The following is a 25,476-nucleotide window of genomic DNA, read 5'->3' as shown; positions in this document are numbered from 1 at the left end:
TCAAACTACTAGAGATGGTAGAAGAGAACATGTTTTAAACTCTGCATCAAGTATTCCTGCAATTATATTCCTCGACTGTCTGGACCTCTGGTGAAGCTTCAAGATATATTACTTTATTAGATGCTCAGTTAACTTTGCAGACCCTTTCTCTACTTTACCAGTGAATTTTGATCCTAGTAGTTTTTGAAGTGCCATGCCTAGCACAAAAGTCTTCTCTACTAGGATAACAATGTTCGAAATTGGTGATTTGGCAGAGCCCTTTGTAGTGAACAGGTATTCCTCCTGCTCCAAGGGTATTTTTTCTGTACCTGTTGACCTGAAGCAATTCAAGCTGGTTTTTGAGTGAGTTGCAGTTGAAGACAGTACAAATACTGATATGTAGGAAATAAGAGGTTCAAACTTAGAGTGTATAAAAGAATGTCTAGTCAGGTGCCAGTGTGATAAAGTTCGTCATGCTGTCAGGCTGTGTACAGCCACTAATTAGTCAGGGTGGACCCTTTTCCCTAGTGCTTCTAAAAGAGAGTGAAGCAGATGACTTTTGAGAGTCTTCACCACTGCTTTGAAAATCCTGGGTTTGAAACAGAAATAGCATTTCTGTGCTCACAGTGTTACCTGGCAGGACTGCAGGGGGACACAGGGAGGCGCCATGCCAGCAGGGAAAACAACAGATCCTGCAGGAAAGGCACAGAATGGACCATGTCCTGTTCCTGTTGAAAAAGTTGCTTTTCTGCATGTACAAAACACATTGGCATTTTAAAACTTCCAGGAACTCTGAAGATGGAAATCCTTTGAGCCATGCACTGTCACCAAGTGCTTAGTGTTTGCAGGTAAGAAAGGTAAGAAATAGTGAGTTCCTTCACAAACTTTTGAGTGTTCACTTCCAGGAAGCAAAAATGAGAGAAGGGACTTGTCCCACAGTTGACATCCTTTTTGGGAAGAAATGTTAGAGATGAACTTGCTGGCTGGAGGAGCGTGTGATGGTGGCATTCCAGTTAAGCTGACAGCTATGTTCCCTGTTGTGTCTCTGATGTTACCCTCCCTGCCTGAGGCACCTCTGTGTCACTGGTACAATCCAAATCAAGTCAAGGATGGCAGGTCCTTGGAGAGTGGCATAGAAGAGACATAGGTGAGTGTGAACAGCATTGTACTGGGGAAATGTATATTCGGTCCAAAAGCAAAGCCACGACTTGGTTACTGCTCAGATGTTTCACCTGGAGAATCCCTGAGAAATTCCAGAGGAGGTACAGAAGGAGATTAAATCTCACCATTGTCCTTTGCAGCATTTTCCAATGGAAAATACGGTAAGGAAATAGTGGGTTCTTAAAGGCAGGAACAGGAGGATAACAGAAAAGGGAGGGCTGATGGATGAGAGTCCAGGGGCAAAGTGGGTCATCAAAATGGTCTGCAGAGTGCTTTGGAGCTGAAGCAGTTCATGATGGTTTGGACTGCAACTGCAAACCAGGGGATGAAAATCAGCCTAGCAAATACAGCTCTTTTAGCAGAAGCAGAAGAGTTCGGTTCCAGAGGAGAATTCTTTTTTTCCAGCATCTTAAGACAGTTCTGCCCAGCCACTCCAACAGGTTATTCTGAAGTCATTCAAGTTTCAAAGCAGTACTTTGTGGAGAGATCCACAGTCTTCAGAACCAGGGCACATGGCTTTAGCCCTCCTCTAATCAGCCCACTTCATACCATGGTGGAGTCCATGGAGATGGTGGATCAGCTCTTTTGCTGATCTGCATTGTCTGCCTCCTTGACTTTTCAGCATGAAGGAAGATAACTGGAACAAGACAGCTGCTCCCTCGTTTGTTTTGGCTATTTTAGTTGTTGGACAGCTAAAGAGGAAGTACAGTGCTTTCTTCTTTTTATCTGGGGGGAGGACTTCTGTGATTCTGTGACATTTGTGGCTTTTTGCCTTTGCAATGCCATGCTAGTGATGCATATTATATCTAGCTTGTTATTCTTTGAAAGGAAGCAAGTTCTTTCTGTTTCACATAAACAGTTAATGGCATTGTAGGAATATTACACTTGTGTCTTTTCCCACATAATACAGATTCAGGTCTCTGTCTTCACTGTAATCACTATATATTATACATTGATGGGAATGTGATCAAGACAGGAAATGCCAGCCATTGATATGTACATACATGCTTAGCAAGTCATATAAACTCTACAATTTTTTTCCTGATTGTAACATTGCTGTAGTGCTCTTTATGTACTTCACAAAATATTGGGAAGATGCAAACTGGATTCATCTAGGAAAAGGCACGGGGGAGGGTGGTCCTGGTGTTATTTAATTTGTCCTTTCTTTTCCCCAACGAACAGCTCTGTAACCACAGTTGCGGTTCTGATAGGTCCCATAGGGTCAGTGCAGCTTTATCCCAAATTGGGAATGGATGTTTATAGGTCATTAGGCAGTTCATTCGTCAAGCTGTAGCACATTTTATGTAAGTGAGTAAAATGAAGCAGATGTGTACAGGACTTGAAAACGATTTTGGAGTATAAGCTTTGTGGACACTGGTTTTTCACTAAAAGGTGTTCTAGAATATCAGAAAAACAACAATTCAGTATACTATTTCTTTATTTTGCAGTATAAATTGTAATTTCACAAACCCTCATTGTAATCACACAGAGGATGACCCATCTGCCCAGTTATTGATAAACTCTTCCCACCACAGCAGACAGTAAGTATTGGGTGAAGAATACAATAGATGATCATTATCTAACACAAAACCCCTCTTTTTTATGTTTGCCTTTACAAATAGATTACAAACAAACTGAAAGTAGAGAGAGAGGTACTTCAAGCAGAGTTTGTAAAAACCCTGAAGTACAAGCATCTGTTCCTTCTGTAACCACTCCCGTGATAGGGACAGCAGCAGCAGGGCTCTCAGAGCTAATGCAGACAGCCTGGCATGTCAGGAGCCAGACAGGAACCAGCGCTGGATGAGGTAGATGCAGAGAAGAATCTGTAATTTTGCACAGGGAGCTGTGTCCTTCCCTGTGTGATTGCCTACTCTGTTAAGAGTGTGATGGTTATAAAAGCTGGCTGTTGTGGTTATAAAAGCACTATGCAATTTTCTAAGCACTCTTCTCTCCATAAAGTATCTACCAAATGGTCTGAATGTTTCATTCTCAACAGACTGGGGAATGGCTGTCATTCAGCCTGAGCTCTCAGGAAGGTGGGAGCTGGAAACTGTCTTCACTTGGCTAACGTGGAACAAAAGAGATCTCATAGTCTCGGGGCATATTTGCCAGAGTGGTGATTATTGGGCTAATGTCAATGTCTTTGTGATCCATAGTAGACTTCAGAGTAAAGTTCTGCAAGATGGATGTTAAAAATATGAATATCTCCATCCGGGCCAGACCTTCTCCTGCACAGACGCGTTTTCCTACAAGCGAAAAAAGAGAAAGAGGTAGACAGCTGAAAGACAGTGGAGTATTTTGCTGATAACTGATTTTAGTCACAGTTCCATGAAAGTTCAGACATCTCAGAATGCACAGGCAGCACTGCAGTATTTTGGGGAAGCATGAATTAAACTAGGAGCTAAAGGTCTAGAACAACAAGAGCACTCAGTGTGTGAAGGCAGTTTGAAGGCTCTGGTTGCTCATGTTCTGCTGCTGTTTAATGGTAAGTTTAAGAGACAAGTTGCATGGCTAAGTCCCACTTCATACACATCTTGTAGAAGGCGTTCGAGGAGTTTTTGTGTTTGCTTAAAAAGAAAATGAGCTGGAACCCTTGCACAGGGGTTAGAGCTGCCCAGAAGTGACTCTAGCAGATGTCACCTGACATCCCTGTACAATGGGGATGAGCCGTGTAATTTTCAGAGAGATTTCTGGAGAGGATGGTCTAGGATCTGAAACAGCAAGAGGTCTTACCTGTAGAAAATGGCAGGAAGTAGTCACTCTTTTTAAAGGTACCATTTGCATTCAAGAAATGTCCTGGGTCAAATTTTTCTGGATTTGCAAATTCCTTGCTGTCATGTAGGACAGAACTCAGCATAGGGAATATCAGAGTGTCCTGAATGAACAAAAAAGAAAGGTACAATGGAGATATGCTAAAGTAGGGAGGCACTAAGAAGTTCCCAGAGCTAAATAGAAGGGTAGTCCAAGTTTAACCAGTTTTAAATGAACATTTAATGCATGAAAATATATGCCACTGGTATGGCAAAGCTGGTTTTTTTGTGAATTTTAATAGTGAGTCTGTTTAGAGTATTTAATATTGCTTCCAAATAAATTACAACTTACATTGATGTGAAAAAAAATAGAAATATTTCCCTCTTTATACAGATGATAAAAAGTGTTTTCTTCTTTTTTTTTTTTATTTTCAAATACAAGGGGTTGGACTCAATAATTTTCAGAATCTCCTTCCAAAAAGAAATTTCAATTCAGTATCACATTCAATGCTTTTGAAAATAAATAAAATACAAAGAACAAAACTCATCATTGTTTTTAAGAGATTTACAACCTTTCTCAGACACAGTGGAACAGACCTTGGGGATAAAATAGTCTCTGAACTTGGTGTCTCTGATCACAGCATGTGGGACATTAGTAGGAAGGAAATCAATGTATCTCTGGACTTCATGGATCACAGCATCTGTGAAGGGCATCCGGCTCCGATCCGACATGCAAGGGCTTCGGTCTCGGCCAATCACGGAATCAATCTCCTTTTGAATTTTCTCTGTTAAGGAACCAGTAAATGTTGAATGAACAACTCCCCCATCTGTTTGCCTAAACCTCTCTCTGTTTAACAACACAATTTGCTTTTAGCACCCCAAGAATATATGAATATACTCAGTACTAACGTCTGCTTCCCATGAAGACTACTAACACTTCTACACATTTCCACACTGCAAAAACATATTTCCTAGTCAGGGGACTATTGCCATGTGTGGTAGTGACAGGAATTGTCCAAACTGGTCCCACAACCTTTTAAAAAGTTTTAAGCTGTTTATTTCCATTACCTACTATCTCTGGGTATTTTTGGAGAATCAGCAATGCAAATCTCAGTGTGATGCTTGTGGTCCCTGTTCCCGCAAGGAACAAGTCGAGTGTGGTTCTGCTCAAGGTCTCAATGGTGAATTTTGAGTCAGCGTTCCCTTTCTCCTGCAGGAAGATTTGGCAGAAGGTTTTGAATGACAAAGCCTAGAAGTTTGCTTAAAAAGAAAATTCTGTACCCATAATGTAGGTTTATGAACACATCCGAGGTTTTTTCAAAAATATGACACTCACTCTCCAGAACACCAGCATTTATGGTAAGTTTACTGAATAATATTATGAACCCTTTTTAATATGGAAGGAGCATTGAAATGCATTAACCAGATTGGTCTTCAGCTTCCATCACTATGGCTCATGCTGTTAATTCTGTGTTTAGAAACTGATAAGAAAATGGAGAGGATAAAATGAAGACAATGTGTCAAGAAGAGCAAGTTCCCCTCTGTGTTTGCAACAACCCAATGCCTCATCATAAGTACAAAGAAAAGATGTGATTCAAGCAGTAATTTCTGTACAATCCAGTAAATCTCTACTATTACTGTACCTGTTCCATTTTATTAAGAAAAGCATCAATAAAATCTCGAGGACAAGAGGGATCCAGGGTTTTCAGGTGTTCCATTACAATATCTGTTGTAAATTTATCAACTTTTTCAAGATTTTTTATCAGTTGTTGATGAGGCCCAGGTAAATAATCCATGATAGTTGGGAAGAAATTATATAGCTATAAAAAGAAAGGGATGAAAAAGCACATTCTGATTAATGTGGATAAAATAAAATAAAATAAAATAAAATAAAATAATAAAATAAAATAAAATAAAATAAAATAAAATAAAATAAAATAAAATAAAATAAAATGTTTCCCTGATTGTAACTATGATAATGGGGCAGTAGGTCTTTCTTACTCAGGATGTTATTGTCATTTACTTTATGATTTCACTACATTCAAGGATTTGAGCAACTTTTGCAATGATAGCCTTTGGACATACAAGGGCAATTCCATAAGGTAAAGGAAAAATCAGCAAGAATTTATGTACGTGCCTTTTTCACTTCCTAAATTTCATTCAAATTTAGGAAAATCCACTGCAATTAAAAACTAATAACATGAATAAATACTCCTTAATAAAAGATAATAATAACTAACAAATGTATTAAATAAAACCACACGCACCTGTGTTTGTATAGAGGACTGGAGTGTGTTGTTTTCCTCTATCCAATCAATTAAAGTTAGAAATTTCTTGTCCTCATAGTCAAACCGATCCCCAAAGACGATGGAGCAGATGATGTTGGAAACAGCATGGATTAGGAAATTGCCAGGGTTGAGGGGTCTCTCTGCAACAACCACCAAAAAAAATGATATATCTTGCTTTCAGTATTCAATGCACCATCCCCTCCTCTGACACTACAGAGTAGTTTCACATTCTCCAGAGATCCAGAATTTTGCACTCCTTTGCATTTCCACAAAATCCCAATGAAACCATGGGGACTTTGCCTGAACCATGTCTTTAGGTTATTGCACTCTCCTTTTTAACTTTATTAGCATAACCTCAGTTATATAGCCCTCTCCTTGGGGTTCAAATGCCTGTGATCGAAGTCTAGGTTTGATAGCACAGCTGCATAATTCCTGTGAAGAGAATTATGGTGTAAGCAAAAAGCAAGATTAGACCCAAGAAAGAAAGGAAAGCTATAATTACAGACAGTGATAGGGTGCATCTCAAGGTTTCAAGATGAGAAACAGTAACATGAAAAGGTATAAAATCCTGAAAGAAAACCACAAAGTGGGAAAACGTCAGCTTGGTAGCACACTATTCCAAGTTGCAATAGCACCAATTCTCTGTTTGATTGGTGACTCCATGGCCATTAAAGACTCAGAGGATATTTCAGAAGTGGTGACTATATTAATGGTGAATGTAGAAAATACGAGTCATAGCTATTTATTATTTACATCAAAGAATGGATTTATACTTTTTGCTTGTATATATCTTGCTTGTAAAACCTTTTAATACACAGTCAAAGATGCTGTTAACAAGGTGAGACAGAGTTAGAGGCTTGCATAAGGGCATAAGAAATATTACTGTGATAGTCAAAAGATAAAAACAATGCAGGTGAGAGGTGAGAGTGTTTTCTCTGATTTATAAAATAAATGTTTGTCTGAGAAGCCAGACTGAATTTTCTAGTGGCTCATGGAAAACAGTGATGCCTAATCATTCTTTTAGATCCATCTCTTTTTCTCCCCTTGCAGAATAGGCACCCATTGAGAGCTGGCAATGAAAAGGAAGCCTGGGGTCCAGGCTGGTACTGTGCCACCTTCAGGGGACACACTTAGAAGTAACACTGACTTATATACTACCAGAAAACACATGTACAGGTTGAACCAAGTGGGCAACCTTATACCCTGCCCTCAGAAGCAGCTTATGTCTCCATTCCCATTGGACGGCTCCACCAATACTGGAAGTATTGTCTAGTGTTCAGATGGACTGGACCCAACCCCAAATATCTGCAAATGACTTCTCTGGTCACCTACTTCTTCAAGATCTATTTGTATAGAGCTGCAGGAGACAAGGTGAAGAAGAGCACCCTTGGTTACCTGACAGCATCCAGCACTTTCTCCATGGCTGAATTCCATCAAACCCTTGGCTCTGTGGCAAAGCCATTCTCTTTGCCACTTCCTGTCTTGTTCCTCAAGCAGAATAGGTTAAAAGGTGCTTTGCAAGCTTCTCCTACTTTTATCCTCCATACTGTCACAGTGCCTTTGATTGACCCACTGCCAGGACTGATAACTTTGCCTACAGAGGCAGGGAGCAGAAACAGCAGTGGCCATACGCCCACTCCTTGGGTCATAGATTTTGTGACCAGCAGCCCTACACCCTCATTGTCTCATTGCAGACAGGTACAGTGTCTCAGCAGGCACAAAGTCCTTCTCATACCATGTGTGTTCTTGAGCCTCTCCACCAGAAAATGAGCTTCCTCCTGGATTCGTTCCTCAATGCCCTTTTTCCCCATCCCAAAATCCCGCAGGGTGGTGATTGCAAATCGTCTCAGCTGCTTCCAGGTCTCCCCATTGCTGGTCACAATGCCTGACACAGGGAGGAAAAATAGACCTTCATGATGAAACAGGTTTTTTCTTCCCTTTAATGGAAACTACACAGTAAGTACTCAGCATGCAAAGACACCTCTCTGTGGAGTTACACTGAAATTGCTATCTGCCCAAAACTGTAACTTCTCTGTGGTTCTGAAGGTGACAGATTTGTCACAGCACTTGAATACAAGTGACTTTATTCCCAGGATAAGAAAAACTGTGTTAGGAAGTAAGTAAGGAGTAACACTGAATTGGTCTTGGGCACAAGGCCTTTACTGACATAATCACTCAAATGTTCTGCTGTGCACCTCCATAGAGCATATCATTACTGACAATACCTTTGGTACTATCCTATATATGTAATACCATGGAATATGTACTATAGATGCCATACCAGAGACTGACCTGGTGAATAATCTCGTGACTTAATCTGGACTTGGTCCTTACTGGGTCAGCCTATATTATCTTATCTTTGTTGTGCTGTGGACTTTCTTTTTGCTGGTTCCTTCGCTATGAGTATATTCAGAATATTTTCAGAAATGGGAGAAGAATGTAAGACCTTAGAGGCATATTTAATGTACAAAATTTTAGCCAGAGCTTGAGGCACACTGGAAATAGAAAGGTACACAGTGAAGCCATCCTGGGACCTTAAATAGTTCTCCAGGGGACCAGATTACTCAAGGGTCCAAGTAATGAGGTGGGTTTTTTGCCTTTAATTGCTAATTTGGCTGCATAAACATAGTAAATGAAATCTACTCTTCCCCCCTGCACTGCCCTCTCAGCTGTTTTTCTAAAGCTCTGAAAGCATCTGTTTTGCATGCTGGCATTACCAAGGACGTACCTGTGCCTTGGAAGAGTTTTTTAATCAGTGGTAGAATGCCTCTTCCACTGAAGTCATCTCCTTGATCAACCAAAGCTTCTTTTACAACATCATAGCCATACAGCACCACAACCTTTTGTGGGCCCAAATGTACTGTGAACACAGGGCCATACTTCTCACTGAGCTGTAGGAAAGGTGAGCACAAAGAGCAACATGACAGCAAGAATGATAATCATGTGGTGTTTGCAGCCAAGAGGCCTGAGAGGTGATGTGTCACTGTCCCAGCTCTGCTGAGATATGACATGGATTAACAACAGTGCAGAGATCTTTCAATTATGAGTTACAGACAAGGGAAAGGGGAATCATACAAGAAATAGGGAATATGAATGGAAATGGTGAGTATCCACTCCAAATCTGAGACTTCACAGGGCTGGCAAAACATTTCAGGATGCCGTTGTGAAGGGCATAGTGGATAACAATTTACATGAGCTCTAAAATCTGTTATATTTACAACATGGAAGCAAATGCCTAAAGGGTTTTGAACACAAACAGCAAAACTTTCTCTCAAAGGGGGTATTTTTGCCAAATGGGTGACATCAGTCAGGGGAGGGAATGGACAGCACGATTCACCTCCAAACATCTTTACTTCAATTTCTGTGCTTGCTTCTTCCCCTCCCAGGAGATCCTACACATCTGCTAGGGAGCAGAGCAGCAAAATAGAGCCAGGTTTTCCCCCCAAAAAGGGCCAGGCTGTGTTGCCAGCATGGTGAGGAACTGAGTACAGGAGGATTATACTGCAACAGCATCAGTGCCTTGATTGCAAATCCACTGCAAATTGTAGTACTGTGGTACAAATTGTGAGGTCAGCCCAGAACTCATCTCAGTATGGTCATTGCAAATATATAGACTGACTTATAACATATAGACACACACACATATATGCATACACCTGTAATATATAGACTTAAAAATGCAATAGATTATTGTGATACATAGATTAATAAGCACATATATCTGGGAAACTTTTTGTTTCTGTTTGAATCTAGCATTTGGTCAATGCAAATTAAGCTTGTGAATTTAGCTGAGACTGGCAGGACTGGACTTAGTTTTATATGCCATGAAGACAACATAGGAAAGAATAGGACAGTCTCTTACCTTTTTCAGGCTTTCAGGCAAATTCCATGGGTTTATCTGGAGCAGGTTTCCAACAATGGGGAATGCAGTGGGACCAGGAGGCTCCTTCCCTTTTTGAGATCTGCTTCTCCACGTGGCAAAAAGAAGGCATGAGATGCATACTAGCAAGAAAATAGTGGTCCCTCCCAGGGCCTCCATGGTGGGCTGAGGAAGAGAAGTGTCAGAAAAGCCTGATGCTGGACCTGTAAATTCATGCTTATTTATACGCTGTGGTGCCAAAGCACGTGGTTGAAATTAGCCAATAGTGCTTTCCCATTCCTGTTGAGATATGAGTTTACTTATTAATCTGCACATGATAAGAGTGAATGTTACTAAAGCTGACTTTGTGAGTTATGAAATAGTCCTAAAGCAATGGTAATTAAGACCTGGCAAAGCCCTGGTAGGGAAACAAATAAACAAGAGATGAGAACAAGTGTAGAGAGTAGAAGACAGTAAAAACCGCAGCTTAAGAAGGGGAATGGATATATTAGTGGAATAAGAAAAGAAATAGCTTTGCTTACCTTAGGAATTCTCTGTGTAATCAGAGACATGACATTGGTCCTAAAGTAATCCTGAATGAGAATCTGCAGAAGAAGATTGGTTATCTCTGTTCATCTCTGATCTATGAAACTGGTGCTCAAAGACAATGCAGTGAATGCAAGAAAAATGAAGTGTGTCAAACACTCACAGAATATTCTGAGTTGGAAGGGACAAACAAGGATCATCCAGTCCAACTCTAAAGTGAATGGCCCTGATCAAATGCACAACCTGACATTCTTAGCATCATGCTCTCATCAGGTGAGCTGAGCTCAGTATGAGTTCTTCATAGCAAAATCTCTCTGGACAGTTCTGTTTGAAATAGCTTTGTTTTTTTTATTCTCCCTCCTCCCCCTCCCACTTTCCCCTCTGATTTTGAGAAGCCTTGTGTGTTACAGCCCCAGACCCCTAGCAGGGGAGAGAAGTCCTCATTGCTATGCTCCCTAGGTAGGCCTTGCCCCACAGAAGAGCCCTCACCCATCACCCCATAGGCTCTGCTCACACTCTGACCACTCTCCTGCTCCTTGCTTCAGACACCTGGGTCTCTGTAAAGCACCTGCTGACAATGGATGAGCATTGGCCGTGCCTGTTTCTTTTTACACACGAGGGAGGGAGCTCATCTAGATTTTCAGACAATTAATGTCAGATTAGGGGTATCCCACCCCAACAATCATGTCAGGGACCATTTCAGTCAGGGAAACAGGCTCTGCCACCTGCCAAGACTCTTCCCATCCCATTCCATCATTTCACACATAGCCAAAATGATTCTGACCCCTTAGATGCTGTGATGCTGGAAGGATGTGTTAAAATGCATATAATCGTATATATCCTTATATATCCCATATATAAGAATATATATCCTTTACCTAAGAATATATATGTATCTTAATCTCTTCTTTGTCTCCCTGGTAATGGTAATGGAAAATAAATTGTCTTCCTGCATGAACTCGTTGGCTTAGAACTTGAGGTCACATTTGTTCAATCTGTTTTTGAGTGTTCATGTGCACAAAAATAGCCAGACATACTGTAAACACCACACTTTGCTCTCTCCTGAGTTGTCAAAATGGGGTTTAAGGATGCAGATTTTATTTTTAGCCCATTTAGCTGAGTACTACCAGATTCTACCACAGTGAAGAAAGAAACATGTCCTGCTTAAATTTAGATATTAAAAAGGTAGGTGTACAAATGAACTGACAGTTTCCCCTGCTAGCGGAGAAATACTGATACTTCCAGAGAACAGGTCATCTCACTTTGCTTATGAGCTTATTTTTGTGAAATGAGTCAGTCACTGAAGAAGTTTGTTTCCCCTGATTACAAGGGAATGCTCTGGAAACATACTTACATGTCTCTCTGCCAAAGATCTGTTTTGAGGCAGATGACTCTAACTCCCTGCCCATTTCTCCTGGTCCTAATAGGGTTTTTTATCAGCAACAATTTCTGCAAATTCTAGTCCAATGGGCATTACTCTGAATACACCTGGGCATTTAGACCCAGAAGTGGGCAGATGAGTGAAATTGAAAGGAACCTTCTAGGCTTTGGAGGAATGATTATATTGCTGAAAACAGTCAGTTTTATTGTCATCAAGGAAAAATTCTAGTTGTTTGCTTTTTCTTTTCCTTTATTTTTGTAGATAAAGTGCCTTGCATTCCTCTATTGGCAGCCCTGGGGGTGAATGACTGCTGGGAAGCCTAATGCACTGGAAAAGCAGGGCTTTGCTTGCAGCATCATCCCACATCCAGACATGGCTTTTTTATTATTTATCTAATTACTCACATAATCCCTGAAGGGTTTCAAAATGGTGTTGGGAATAAAGCCAGAGCTGCTTGGAGGGATCCATGAGTTTAACTGGGAAGAGATTTAACTGCCAAAGGTCTTGGGTCACCTCTGATGACAGAAAGACAGGGATCATTTGAGTGTGAAAGGCTATTTGAGTATGAAAGCCTTATCTGGGTCTGAAAGACCCATCCTGATATAGTTCACCTTCACAGGAAGCACCTAAAAGACTCAGCTTTCTTCTGAGCTTTCTTCCCAGTGTGGTAGGAGAACACATGTCGGGGCCTCCGGTCTTGTTATGAACTGGCACCATTCTCTGGCTGCACCTGCAAGTTCAAGCTCAAATTGACAGGGTGGGACTCTGCTGTATGCAGCAGCCTTTCAAATTCCAGGCTTTCCCTCGATGCCTTCTGGAGGCTGTTGCTTTGCTGGGCCTGCCTAGTGCCATGAATGGGCCAGCTCCCGGGATTCCGTCCTGTGTTTACACCTAGTCTTTAATCTGGGACCTGCACTTAATTAACTTCCTTCTGTTGTCCTCTAGATTAGCTCTGTGAGAAAACAGACACCTTCTTCTCCCCAGAACAGCCCCTTCAAGTGTCTTCACAGCCTGCTCAGGCACCCTGGATCTGGCTCGCTCACAGCAGCTGGTGTGGGGCCCTGATTTAGATTTGTGACAGTGTTGAGGACACACCAGAGTTTTAGTTACTGCTGAACAATGCTTGCACTGCACTGAGGCTTTCCTGGCTGCTCCCTCTGTCCCCAGCCCAAGTGGCAGGCTGGGGGACAGCAAGGGATTGGGATTGGACACCCAAACTGACCAAAGAGATAATCCATGTCTAATATCAAGCTTGGCAATGAGAACTGGGGAATTGTCTCTCCAATGCAGCTATTGTTCAGAGACTCTGTGATCGTGAGCCTTCTCTAGTGGTGAGTCTTTGCACCACTTGTTTATTTTTTCCTTCTCTTTGTTTAACTGTCTGCATCTTGACCAGGAAATTCTATCATTTTTTTTCTTCCAAGTTGCTCCCTCATCAAGTTAGAGAGAAATTTGGAGTTTGCACAGTGTAAAGCTGGGTACAGACTATTACCCAGTATCTATTCCTTGGCATCCAGGCACAAATAAATGTAGCAACTTTTGATATTTCTTTCTGTATTTTCAATCAGGCCAAAGGAAGTGGCTTTTCACACACCATACCATTCCCATTGGCTGTGGAACTCCATTTTTCAAGATGTGTCCAAAAAGTAACCAGGCCAGTTCATGGGAGCAAAATTCATTGAGGGTACTGAAACAAAGATACCACTGATAGCTCAGGAATCACTGGTGACTGAAGCTGTCTGAAAGAATATTCCTCTGTGGCAGCCACATTTGGTTTAGTTCTGTTTTAAGCTAGTGTTGGAGTTGGACAGAATTCTGGATCAGCAAGTACTAATGTTCAGTGATATCTTCATTATTCAACAATTTGTGTAACAACCAAATTTGTAAAATGCTACATGTACTAGAGATAAGATACAAACCACATCGTTCGTTTTCAGATCACAGAAATGACATTTTACCTGCCAGGTCAAAAACTTGGTTAAATATTTATGTATGAACTCACTAGACCCAAAACATAACTCAGCTGAAAAAGGATGAAGTCAATGAAGTTCATCAGTCATTTGCAATACATGGCAAACTGCTTTTTGGTAATCAGAAGGGCAAGGAAATGAAGCTGATAACAGCCTTTCTTTGACCTGTGCTGTGACTCCACCGACAGTAAAGCTCTATGTTGCTGCAATACCCCATCATCTCTTAGTAAAGGTGCTTAGTTCTACACTGTGGTCAGCATAAAGGAAGAACATGCACTTCCCCAAGGGAAAAGCCAGTCGGGTGCTCTACTTGGTGAAAAGAGGCACAGAAGTGAAGGCTGCCAGTTTCAAAGAGGGTGTCAGAGCGTAGCAGATTTTCTGAGAGTGCTGCTCTCAGCTGCCTGCATGAGCAGTTGAGCTCCTCCTGACCAGCTGCAGAACCACTGTGGGGTACAGCAGGCCATCCAAAAGCTCTGTGCTCTGGGAGATAAAGAAGCAAAGAGCCAACATTATCAGGTGTCCCCAGCTGTAACAGCAGAGAGCCCACCGTGCCTTTCCAAAGGCTGGGCAGGGAATCTGCAGGACAAACAAGATTTGAGCACAGACCTGTGCACACTCGGGCTAGGGCCTTAACTAGAGGCAATTTGCAACTTTAGAAAATTGCTTATGATTCTCACAAAAAATCATGGACACATATAATAACTTGAGAAAGAAGAGCTGTGCTGGAAGATGCAGGGAAGCAAGAGAAGCACATTTACTATCTGTTTACTACTGACAGTCAAAGAGAAATGCAGAAAGCCCAGGGCAGTGTGGAGGGCAATGCCTGGGAGGGACCTTTCTCTGCAGAAGCCAGTGTCAAACTGGTGATGCAGTGGTGCTGCAGGGTACAAGGACAGAGACAGGTGAGACAGGGAGGACTTGCCTTGGCAAAAGACCTCATCAATCCCTGCGTGAGGGCCTGCACCAGCTACATGGGGACAGAGGGAGAAGAAGAAATTGCAGGGTCAGGGGGGAGTTTCTAGAATGGCTTCCACTGTCTGCTCATCACAGTGAAAATCAGCGATGAAGTGCTCTGGCAGTGCATGTTGAGCCATTGCATCATTTGTTGCCTGTGTCCCACAAGGAATAAGAACTTGCATGAACTCAGAAACAGTATCTGGGTAGCAGATGAACAGATTCTGTTTTCCTGGTGGGACACAAGCAGCAATGGCTTGAAAGTTAGCATAAAAGATAAAGTAGTCAATGAGCCAAAGGCAAAGTTCACTTGATGAAAACAAAATATGTGACTACTTCATGGTGAAGTGAGATTTTCTAAGCTAATCATTGTATTTGAGATCCATTTAATGTTTAATACTGATTGGTTCAGAACCCACAGGGGACATCCTGTTCCATGGCAGCAGTCTGGATTCAGGGATTGATTCTGTTGCCCCACCCCAAAGCATAGAACAAGCTCTTCCAGTTCTCCCTCACTACAGGTTTCATGCATGGGATCACTGGGTGAAAAGGGCCCATGGAAAGACTCTCCTTCAGGTGTCATCCCTGTCTCCCTCAGGGGTGAAAGTGGCTCTTCCCCTCTCCCACCACTGCTGTCTCCTACACATATCACCTCCCCTGGAAATGGTGATGCCTAATGCATTCTCTCTCGTAAACATGAAAGGTGTCCCCTATCCTTCTTCATTTTTTTGGAATAGTGAAAAGAGGAGAACATTAACTATAATTCATTTTTCTCACTTAAGAGATGTGAAGTATATGATATTTCAATGAAAAATGGTCAGAAAACCCAAAAATATCTGAGTAGGTACCTCTTTCTTCTTTCTCTGTGACTTTCACCTGAAGTTATTAATTGAAGTAAATCTCCCAGGAGTGATACAGCAAAACCTGCAGAGTGATCCACATGTGGTACTGTACAATACATTCAGTATTCAGCAGCTCAGATGACACAGCTGCCAAAAGCAAAGCAAACATTGCACAGCTTATCGACCATTTCATAAGGACTTGGCAAGAATGATATTTGATTTATCAGTGCAAATAGGTTAGTTAAATGTTTCTTAATGAACTCAGTTAATCCAGGCATCACCTAAAAGGTTCCAACGTCAGACTCTGTAACTAGGTTTCACTAAAAATGAACTTCCATGACCTCTTCCAGTGTTCCATGATCTTCATTGCACCTTTCATGTAAGGTACATTGACTCATTAGACTAAGAGCTATTATGGATGGATTATTATTTATTATTTGATTCAGGTGTACCTACTTACCTGGGGGTACCTGTGGATCATGTGATGGCAAAGGCCTGCCTAGAAATGTTTCAGCCTTAAAAAGGAAAAATTGAGAGAAAAAAAGAGAACATTGTCACCCTCTTCTTATGAAATAAACAGATTGCCCTAGCCTGAATACTGAATTCATCCTTATAGAGGTTTGTGTCTGTCCTGGAGGCAGAGTAATTCTGCTTTCCATTGGTCCATTTGAATATCATTTGCAGACTGCTGCCTGGGGGGGAAAAAAAGCTATTGAGGGAGAAAATCATCAGTCCAACCCCTAAAAGCAGGTCCTGGACTTTGAATGTCGCACAGACTTTGTACTTGGAGGCCAAGAAAAGAGAAGACTCTAAGCAAAATATGAGCCCAGAAAATCAGCTCCAAGCAGCATGGATCTGCTGTCATTCCCCTCAGGAGACTGGTCAGATGCAGAGGTCTCCAAGTGCTGCTAGCAGGAAGCCTCAGCACAACAACCTGGGCAGCAAAGAAGAGCTATCCTGGGGCAGCAGGTACACAGGGTTAGAAGAAAACAGGTGGCAGAATAAAGGCAGGGTGAGGGCACAGCCTGTGAGCAGCAGCCTCCTGAAGTGGGACTGTGACCCCTGAGACCCTGCAGAGGAGGAAGCAGGAGGGAGAGATACCAGGAGGTGCCCTGGCACAGGGTCCCTTCTCATTCCATGGAAAGACGCTGTGCTGCTGGAAAGAAAGGGATGCACAAAGATCAGGGAGGCACTTCTGAGGCACCTCCCCTTCTGCCCCTAAGGGGACAGAGATCTTGGCTAATATAAAGAGCAGTTGAAAGTAACAAACAAATTTAAATGAGACAAAGCGTACATTTATAAAAATAAATACAGCTAGCTGGGTAATGTCTAGCCATGGTGTAGCAATTTAAAAGGGATTCTAAACTACTTGCTTCAGACATTGCTTTTAATTTACTTTTTATTGATATGTAAGGAAATTTGAATCTACTGGAATCATGTCTATATATTCTCACTCTATTGGTGTGATAATATTATGTCTGTGGGCTCGGATAAGTAAATTTCAGGGGAAAAAAATCAAAAAGGTAATATTAATTCCTTACTTTACATGCTTTTTCTCTCACGTCTCTCCTTTTCCTCTCAACCCTCCAAGGAGGAAAAAAAAATATATGGGCCATCTCTTATTGCTCAAAAAATTAAAAAACAGGCTCCACAGTCAAGGGGACATTCCTCTGCTACTTTTCTACTGCTGGCTGGCGTATCCCACATCCAGGGAGGAGTTCACACTGTCGTGGATAAACAAAGTGAGTTCTCCAAGTTTGTGCTGGAGAAGGTGAGGTGCTGCAAATGCGCTGCTTCCTCAGGGGCTCTGTGGATCCTCGTCCTTTCCAGGCCCCTTTCATGTGGTTATAGTGGATGAAGTGCTGGGACAACTTCAGGAAATGTCATCAACATATTTTATGATCTCAGATAATGGAACCTGTTGACTATTCATCAAGAAAATATGCTATACCCACCCAAGGCATGGGAATGGTGTCTACACAAAATGACTCAGTGCTTTTATACTGATAACCACTGAGTGAGGACAAAGTCAATTGCAGTCAGCCAAGTAAAGGCATGACTGGGTGATTAAAACTAGAAAAAACACTGTACCAGGGGAATGTCAGACATGTCCAGGTGAAAACATAAGCTCCTGGAAAATCTGAATCTGAGCTCAGTGCTGCTTCCAAAGGAAAGCAGACCAGCAGGGATCACTAGGTACAACTGCACAAATGGCTGAGATGTAAAGAAGTGAGACCTAAGTGCTCTCAGAAGTAAAACTCGACCAAAGAGGAAAATCCTACCTCCATGTTTACACATACTCTCTTAGAAATCCCATAGTGAGATACCAGAGCACTCTGTTGACCAGGTGGTAAATATTAACAGTGTTGGCAAAAAACAAGAAACGTTTCTAAAAAATATTAACACAGTCGAGCAGCAGCAGAGGGCAGCAGTGCCAAGAACATCTGACTTACTTCAGAGTCCAGAGCCAGGCCAGTGTGCCCACGACCCCGCAAGCCCCTTGGAGGCTCCAGCAGTTCTCCAGAACTCTCCTTTGCATCTCTGCGGGGCTGCTTCGCCCCTGGTGTTCCAGCTTCTCTTGCTGCTCGGTTTTGGGCAGGGCTGCGGTTTCACTCATCTCTCATGATACTTGTCCCAGCTCCTCCCTGCGTGATCCTCACCTGTGCCAGGACCATTCCCACTCTCACAGCTGTGCTCTGAGCCCCCTCGGCATCCTTCCCTCTTTGCTTCAGGTGCCCTGCCCCAGATGGAAGGGGTCATGCCACAGGTACCCCTCCCTGCCTGCCCCACAGCCTGTGGTGTCTCCCCCAGGGATGTGCCTACCCCATGACGACCCCTCCAAGAATTCCAGTGCTCCTTCCCGTCCTCCACAAGGACCTACACCTGGAATTTGAGAGGTCATGGCCACTGTGACTCTCATAAAACACTCTAGAAAATTCTGATCTCATCATTTTGCTATGAAGAGAGAGTTTCTTTTTCTCAGCCTTCCCGATGGCCTCCCTGAGCACAGTGGACTAGCTAAACACAATCACAAAGCTGCTTCCAAATCAAACCACCCTCCACCTGAAACAAGCTGGGTTCCAGGGCTGCAGGACAATGGCAGTGACAACACATGGAATAATCATAATATTAATGGCATGCAATTTGTGTCAAGATTCATATCATACTTGTGTCAGGTATTTCACTCTGGTTTTCTTCACTGGCTCACATCCAGACCCTTGAAGTCAAACTCTCCCACTGCTGCATCACATCTGCCCTCTCTTAGCTCCCCTCCAGGTGTGAACACAGCCATCCCCTGCCAGGGCTCCATGCATGGGAGGTCAGGCCACAGACACTGCGTGCTGGGGACACAGCACTGGCAAAGCTCTCACAAACCCTCCTGCTGCCCTCACCAGCACAGGGCCATGGGGAGCCAGTGCAGGACTTCTTTTACTGTCACTATGTCCCCATGCTGCAGTGTGTGAAGGGCCAGCTTGGTCATTTGGCTCAGTCTGGGTGACACCAACTCACACAAGCAGTTATGAGTCATTTTCAGAGCCTGAAACTCAGCACTGTTAGTGGCAAGATGCTGTCATGCTTATGAAGAAAAGTACAGAATCTTACCTGTTGGCAATAAAGAACCAAGCTCCTCCTTCAAAAACCTTGGAGAAAGACAGCTGACTTAAAAGGAAGGACTGGAGAATTACACTCTCCAATGAAAAAAAATTGCATTTACTGGTCCTGTGAATTTAATTAGCTATGTGAATGACTAAAGAGTAAAAAGAGTAAAAGAGTAGTTTGGTGATTTAACTTTGCATTAGGAATAAACAAGTGACATTTTCCAGCTTTAAGTGGCCCAAGACTTGGAAAACCAGAAATACATCCAAAAGACATTCTGAAATGTTATTGGCCTAAGAAGATTTGGTGTGAAAATACCATTTATTACTTGTACCATGCATGTTACTAACAGGAAACCTGGTTTTACATGCACTTTTTTCCCAGTGAATTTACTCATAGTGAAAACATTTATCATGGAAGGCCTAGAGACAGATAAATGTTGGCAGATCAAAAGCAATGAACAAAACCATAAGAAGTATCACAGAAAAACTGCAGATCCATAACTACACCCATAACATTTTTTCCAGTAGTTCAAGTATTTCTCCTTACTCTCCTGACTCCTCTAAAACTGCATTATTCTGCTAAAATGTGCACGTATAAATTATGAAATGATAAACTAACGCAGTTTGATGTGACCATCTCTACAGCACAATGAATTTTGCTTGTTAGACTGCCAACATAATCTTTCAAGATTCAGCCAGACTGAGTTCAAAAATTGTCAGTGATGATAAATCAATCACCAGTCCTCCTTATTTGAATTTTTCTCTCTTTAGCTACAGGGTCTTGGCATGATTTTGACTGCAGCATTTAAGTGATTCTATTGATAAAGCAGATAAAGACTAAAAGAGATAAAGTGGTATGAAACCAAACCAAAGCACTGTTTCACTCAACAGTGCTTTCATGCTTCACTGGAAGTATGGTGTATGAATCATTTCTCTTGAAGCTGCCTGCAGAAACAGCCAGGCAAAGATATCAGTAAGACCAGTAAGACTATTTCTCTTCATGTATGTACAAGCTGTATGCTGACATATGGGCATAGGTGTCCAAAAAGTTGCTCCTAATTTATCCCTCATAGCTCTTTATTGGTCTTCAAATTTTTAAATAAAGTGTGTTTAACTCTCTACCAGTGCCAAGTCATGCATGATTCTTGCAAAGGACTCCCCAGTAACTTGTTCAGAGCAGTGTCTCACCAAAAGGACAAGCTCCCTCCAACCTGCTTGCGACACCTTTTATTCTTGTTTTTATATATTTTTATTATTCTTGTATTTATATGTTATTCAAGAAGTAACTGGACAACCTTCTGATGCCCATGGTGTGATTCACAGGGTTGTCTTGTGCAGGGCCAGGACTTGGACTCAGTGAGCCTTGTGGGTTCCTAACAACTCAGGATATTCTATGATACTATGATCCACATAATTTCTGAGTTCTTTCAGGAATTGAAAAGATGTCAGTGTTTATAAAGTCTTAGTGTTGACTCAGCACACATGGTCAGTCCCACTGAGTCTCCTTTGGCAGTTTTCTACACACTGGGTCAAATGCTGAAGCACAGATTCCCTTCTCATGATTTGTAACACCTGTTCTGGGAGATTTTTCACATAAACAGAGCCAATCCAGAACTCACCCAGACTGTGGGTAAGCTGCTAGCTTATTCCCAAACTTACTTTCTGGATCTCCACCTGTAGAACTCCCAAAAACCTTATGGGAAGATATTTTGTCATTAGCTGCTTTGATCAAATTGTACATCTGAATATGATCCCTTACTTCAGCAAAGCCTCAGACCTTTCTGTGGGTCACCCAAATGCAGCTCAAACCTGCTCTGTCACTGCTCTCTTCAGACCCTCTGCTTCCAGCACATGTATTTTTGCAAAGCCTCCTGCATCCCTCTATCACTAGATCTGTTGATTTCCATTTGAGACACAAATACTGTTAAGAAAGTTTTCTTTCCAGAAAGGTTTCTCATGCATACTTTAAGAGAATTATTCATATCTTTGTTGTCAAGTTAGCCCCGTAAAACAAAGGGAGAAGAAGCATAATTAAATCTTGGCCATGCTTATTGATTATTTCTACTCACTTCCATCTATGCAGACAGAAGTACCAGTACCCTCACTTTTAAATCATGTAGAGCTCATTAGCCTTTGAGATCTAATGATGCCAGAAAAAAATAATGTTTCAGCAGTACAGTTCCTGGGAAGAAGAAGGCTTCCAGATGGTCTTTTATTCCCCAAACAAGAAAAACCTGCTGTGAAATGCTGTTGCTGAAACAGCTTGAATATACTGATTTAACCCAGGCTTAAGCAGGTTTCCAGTGGTGTAAATCCATTGCTTTTAGGTTAAAAGGAAAAGAAATCATTTTCCTTCATGCCAAAATCGCATCTGATTTTCTGCAGTCCACTATGAAGCCTGTTAATGGGCATGTTTATGTTGGGTCAAATGCAGTGGCCAAGTGAAAATCAGGCAACCCTTACGTACTTCTCACAAAGACAGGAGGGTAGGAAGTCTGCCTCTGACCTGTTGTTTCCACAGGGCCAGGCAAACCAGGTCTGCTTGTTTTAGGCCTGACCAAACACAGCTTTTCCACCATTTGAAGCTCAGCAAGAGCAAGAACCAGACAAAGCCAGATTGTTCAAAGCTTTACCCAAACACTTTGTGACACCTGATCATCACCTATCAGGCTGGCTTTGTCACCATGTATGTCTGCTTTACAGTTAACATCTCCGCAGACAGATTATCCTACAATTATTAGCAGAGTGGTTAGTGCTGATTATTGATTACTGTTGAAGATTGATGGATGCTAACCATTAGTAGATAAGTGGCAGCAGACAGCCGCAGACATTGCTCTCTAGAACATGCCAAAATATTTATAAAGTTAGCAGATCTGAAACGTTAACAAGCAGCTTTAACAATGACCTCTATAATATTTTCCTCACAGATGAGTGAGAACTGTCTCATTACGTCATGTAGCTTATCTGGATCTGACCCTAGAACCAGAAAGAAAATAAAGGTTGGAGTCTTTGATACTGCCTGAGGGCAGAAACAGAGCTCCCCTTGCTGTCATGACTGCAGGATCTTTGAGACAAATGGCTCAGCTCATTGGTGAAATGAAATAAAACATCCATCTGAGAGCAGCAGGCTGTAACCAAAGAACACTGCATTATAAAGTATCTACAGCCCTGTAAATGGGATGAGAATCATCCAATGCTTTGGCTCCCCCAGAGATGGTGCCTCTTACACTGCTGTGCTTCCCACAGAGACAAAAGGACTCAGAGGCTCTGTGCCAAGTCTGCAGGAAGACCAACACACCACCTGCCTATGGGGACTTCTCCTGAAAGGGATCCTGAACAGGCAGCAAGGGGAGAGGGAGGATTGACACGAGACAGCTGTTGGTTTGCACATGGCATTTGTCACTTCATGCATGTGAGGGGGGCGCTCAGACAAGGTACTGCAGATGAGGGAAGAGCTCTACAAACAAGCTCCAAGTTGGGAGAGAAATGCTTCTTCAGTGTCCTGTATTAAAGGGTGTTCTCAGTTCAATTCCCACTGCTGTCATAGACTGTGGTAATTGCACTGAGTCAAGGCCTTCCCCTGCTGTGTCTTGCACAGCTCCATGGAACTGGCTGGCCAGGCTCCCCAGAAACCTCTGCTGTATTCTGCTCTATGCAGGCAGCCAAAAGCCTGAATTAACATTGCAGCAAATCCTGATTAAATTAAACACAAGTTAAATATTTCTAACATTGCATGATAGAACCTCCATGGCAGGGGATTAGAACTAGATGGTCTTCAAGGTCTCTTCCAACTCAAACTACTCTATGATTCTACAGTAACTCACTAATATGTTATTAGAGATTTAGCCTAACTACCAAGTACTGGATTTTAAACCCTGCAAATCTAAAGTTAAAAGGCTGCTGGATATACAGTATGCTGAATTTGAAGCTTGATAGGGATCTACTGAAGTCCAGGTCCCCATTCAACTCTTAGAAGGAAATATTTTAACAACTCACTTAATATTTCTTTTACTCCCTGAAGGTATTGTTCACTGCTTGCATATATACAAAGAGAAAATTTGTTCAGTAACACAAACAATTTGCTGTGTGGTTTGTGACAAAAATCTATGAAAAAACTGCAGATACACGTTGCAAGCACGAGGAAATGCAGCCTATGAAGTAATGACTGAAATAGCCATTTAATCATCATTGTCATCTGCCCACATGCTGTGCACACAGTGATAATAGATAAGAGGTTTAAAGTAAGTCTTACAGCAAAAGACTCAGGAAATTATCCAGTTTATCAAAAGAAAGGGGAAGCATGTAGTAGGGAACATGGTCAGAGAAGGACCTGCAGTCACACCAGGCTGCTGCAAGAAGCATGCCAACTGTTGCAAGATGTGAAGCTAGAATGCACACTGAGCTAGAAACACGGCATTTATCTTTCACAGCATGAGGGATTCACCAGTGAGACAAGTGTCTCAAGCACCAGGGTGAATCATGTTTTGGTACATTGTGAGTGGATATGTTCACAGATGATTCCCACCAGATCAAGCATCCCTGCATTGAGTCTGAAGAGGGAAATGCTTCAGGGAAATCCAAATGCCTGTGTTATACTGAGCTCAGTCGGAACAATCAAACCCCTGTCTTCTGGCCATAAAAACCCATGACTCAGTTAACCTCTAAATGTACCAGCCACATCAGATTGTGCAATATTTATGCCTTTTTAGAGTAGAAATAAAGCAAACTAAGCCCTTGTGATACTATCTCACTGGGATAGTAATGATTTCAATTTCTTCCTAGATACCATGTCACTATTACTGTAACAGGAAAGGGCAGCTTTGAAGCTTGCTAGTTAGAAACACATCTTTTGAGGTTTATTTTATGTTCTGCTCAACATGCAACTGAGCAAGTAATTCTGAGCAGCCAAGCCTGAACATGTTGTCTGCTCTCTAGAAGGATAAAACTAGCATGCTTCAGATACACAACTTTCTCATGTTCTCTCTATAAAGGATCAGCCTCAAATCAGAGCCGACTACTGAATTTCATTGCTCTTATTTCATTTCCCCACATGTAAAAATGGGGATTGATGGGAAAAGGATAGCTTACTTCATATAGGATGACTAGGAAATATGAGGGCTTTGTTTTCAGGGGCAGTGAGGATCATACTATTGCAAGGTATGTTTGGGGGTTGGGAAAGGGGCAATCCCAAGAGCAGTTTATAGAGTTAAATTCACCCTGCAAAAAGAGGAAAGTGGGTTCAGATATACTGGCAGGACTTCCTGAACCAGTTTCCTGAAATTAGTTCAATCTTCCAGCCAGCTGAGAATCACTGCAATTGTTTTTCCAGCAAGGGAGAATGGGTTGAAGAGTCAGGCCACATTCCCTTGGACTGGCCAGCAGCAACAGCCATCAGCCAAGACACAAGTTACTGGCAGTCAGACCCTGGTAGAGCTGGTGCACATCAAGCTCTAATACCTATCATAAGCTGAGTGCATGACACACTTGAGAGAGAGCTGATACCTTCATTTCCACCTAGCAGGGAACCTGTGAGTGGGTACTGTGCCCTAGCACCACGACTTAGGAGATACCCCTGAGCCAGTCATGGCTAGAGATGTGGGGAAGGAACCCATGGCCCATGCACAGCAAGATGACTTTCTGATAGATGGAGACAATCTGAAAAGGGGGCTGAGAGTGGGACAGATACATGTATACCCAGACCCCCAGGAAGAGTATGCACTATACTATTTGCAAGTATCTGCTTCTTTACTGGTGCCAGTATTACTTTTAACGTCTTTACCTGTTTCCACAGCCTTTTCTGCCATTGAATCAGATGCTAATGCCAGTTTTCAAAGGTACACATTTCATTCCCCAAACCTCCTTTCAACTGTACTTGTACCCCAGGTCACAGGCTACAGCAGAGTGCAGATGTGAGAGAACATCCACCAGCCTCCTTCCATATTTTGTTTTCTAAACAGATACTTGTCTATGCAAATAATTATCAAATGAAAGCTGAAGCTAGAGAGCATTCCCTGTACACAGTAGAAAGACAAAAATTAGAGCTGTTATGCTGGATATATTGCATCAGCTTGCTGCATTGAAGTTGCACTTTTCAAGGCAGCGAGCTCTCAAGTTGTCTCTGATTCCTTGGTCCTATCCACATTCCTT

At 42.2% G+C, this 25,476-nt stretch overlaps 1 protein-coding gene across 1 annotated transcript; it reads right to left on the bottom strand.

The window, feature by feature from the left end:
* Positions 1–52: 52 nt before the first annotated feature.
* On the bottom strand, positions 53–13,601 carry LOC134554800 (cytochrome P450 2H1-like). Its single transcript, XM_063405742.1, has 9 exons — positions 10,041–13,601; positions 8,907–9,069; positions 7,914–8,063; positions 6,158–6,318; positions 5,534–5,710; positions 4,959–5,100; positions 4,488–4,675; positions 3,874–4,015; positions 53–3,386 (listed from the first exon to the last, which is right to left on the bottom strand). The coding sequence occupies exons 1-9, from the start codon at positions 10,215–10,217 to the stop codon at positions 3,205–3,207; spliced, it is 1,482 nt and encodes a 493-aa protein (XP_063261812.1). The 5' UTR covers positions 10,218–13,601; the 3' UTR covers positions 53–3,204.
* Positions 13,602–25,476: the final 11,875 nt, after the last annotated feature.

This window comes from Prinia subflava, chromosome 9 (genome assembly GCF_021018805.1).
Source record: "Prinia subflava isolate CZ2003 ecotype Zambia chromosome 9, Cam_Psub_1.2, whole genome shotgun sequence".
Taxonomy (NCBI): domain Eukaryota; kingdom Metazoa; phylum Chordata; class Aves; order Passeriformes; family Cisticolidae; genus Prinia; species Prinia subflava.
This window is presented reverse-complemented; position numbering and strand designations above follow the sequence as displayed.

Coding starts and splice junctions, on each gene's coding strand:
- LOC134554800 (XM_063405742.1), bottom strand. CDS start 10,217: ATGGAGGCCCTGGGAGGGACCACTATTTTCTTGCTAGTATGCATCTCA. Junction 8,064..8,906: donor AAAACTCTTCCAAGGCACAG/GTACGTCCTTGG, acceptor TCCCTGTGTCAG/GCATTGTGACCAGCAATGGG. Junction 5,711..6,157: donor AGTCCTCTATACAAACACAG/GTGCGTGTGGTT, acceptor TTCTTTTTATAG/CTATATAATTTCTTCCCAAC.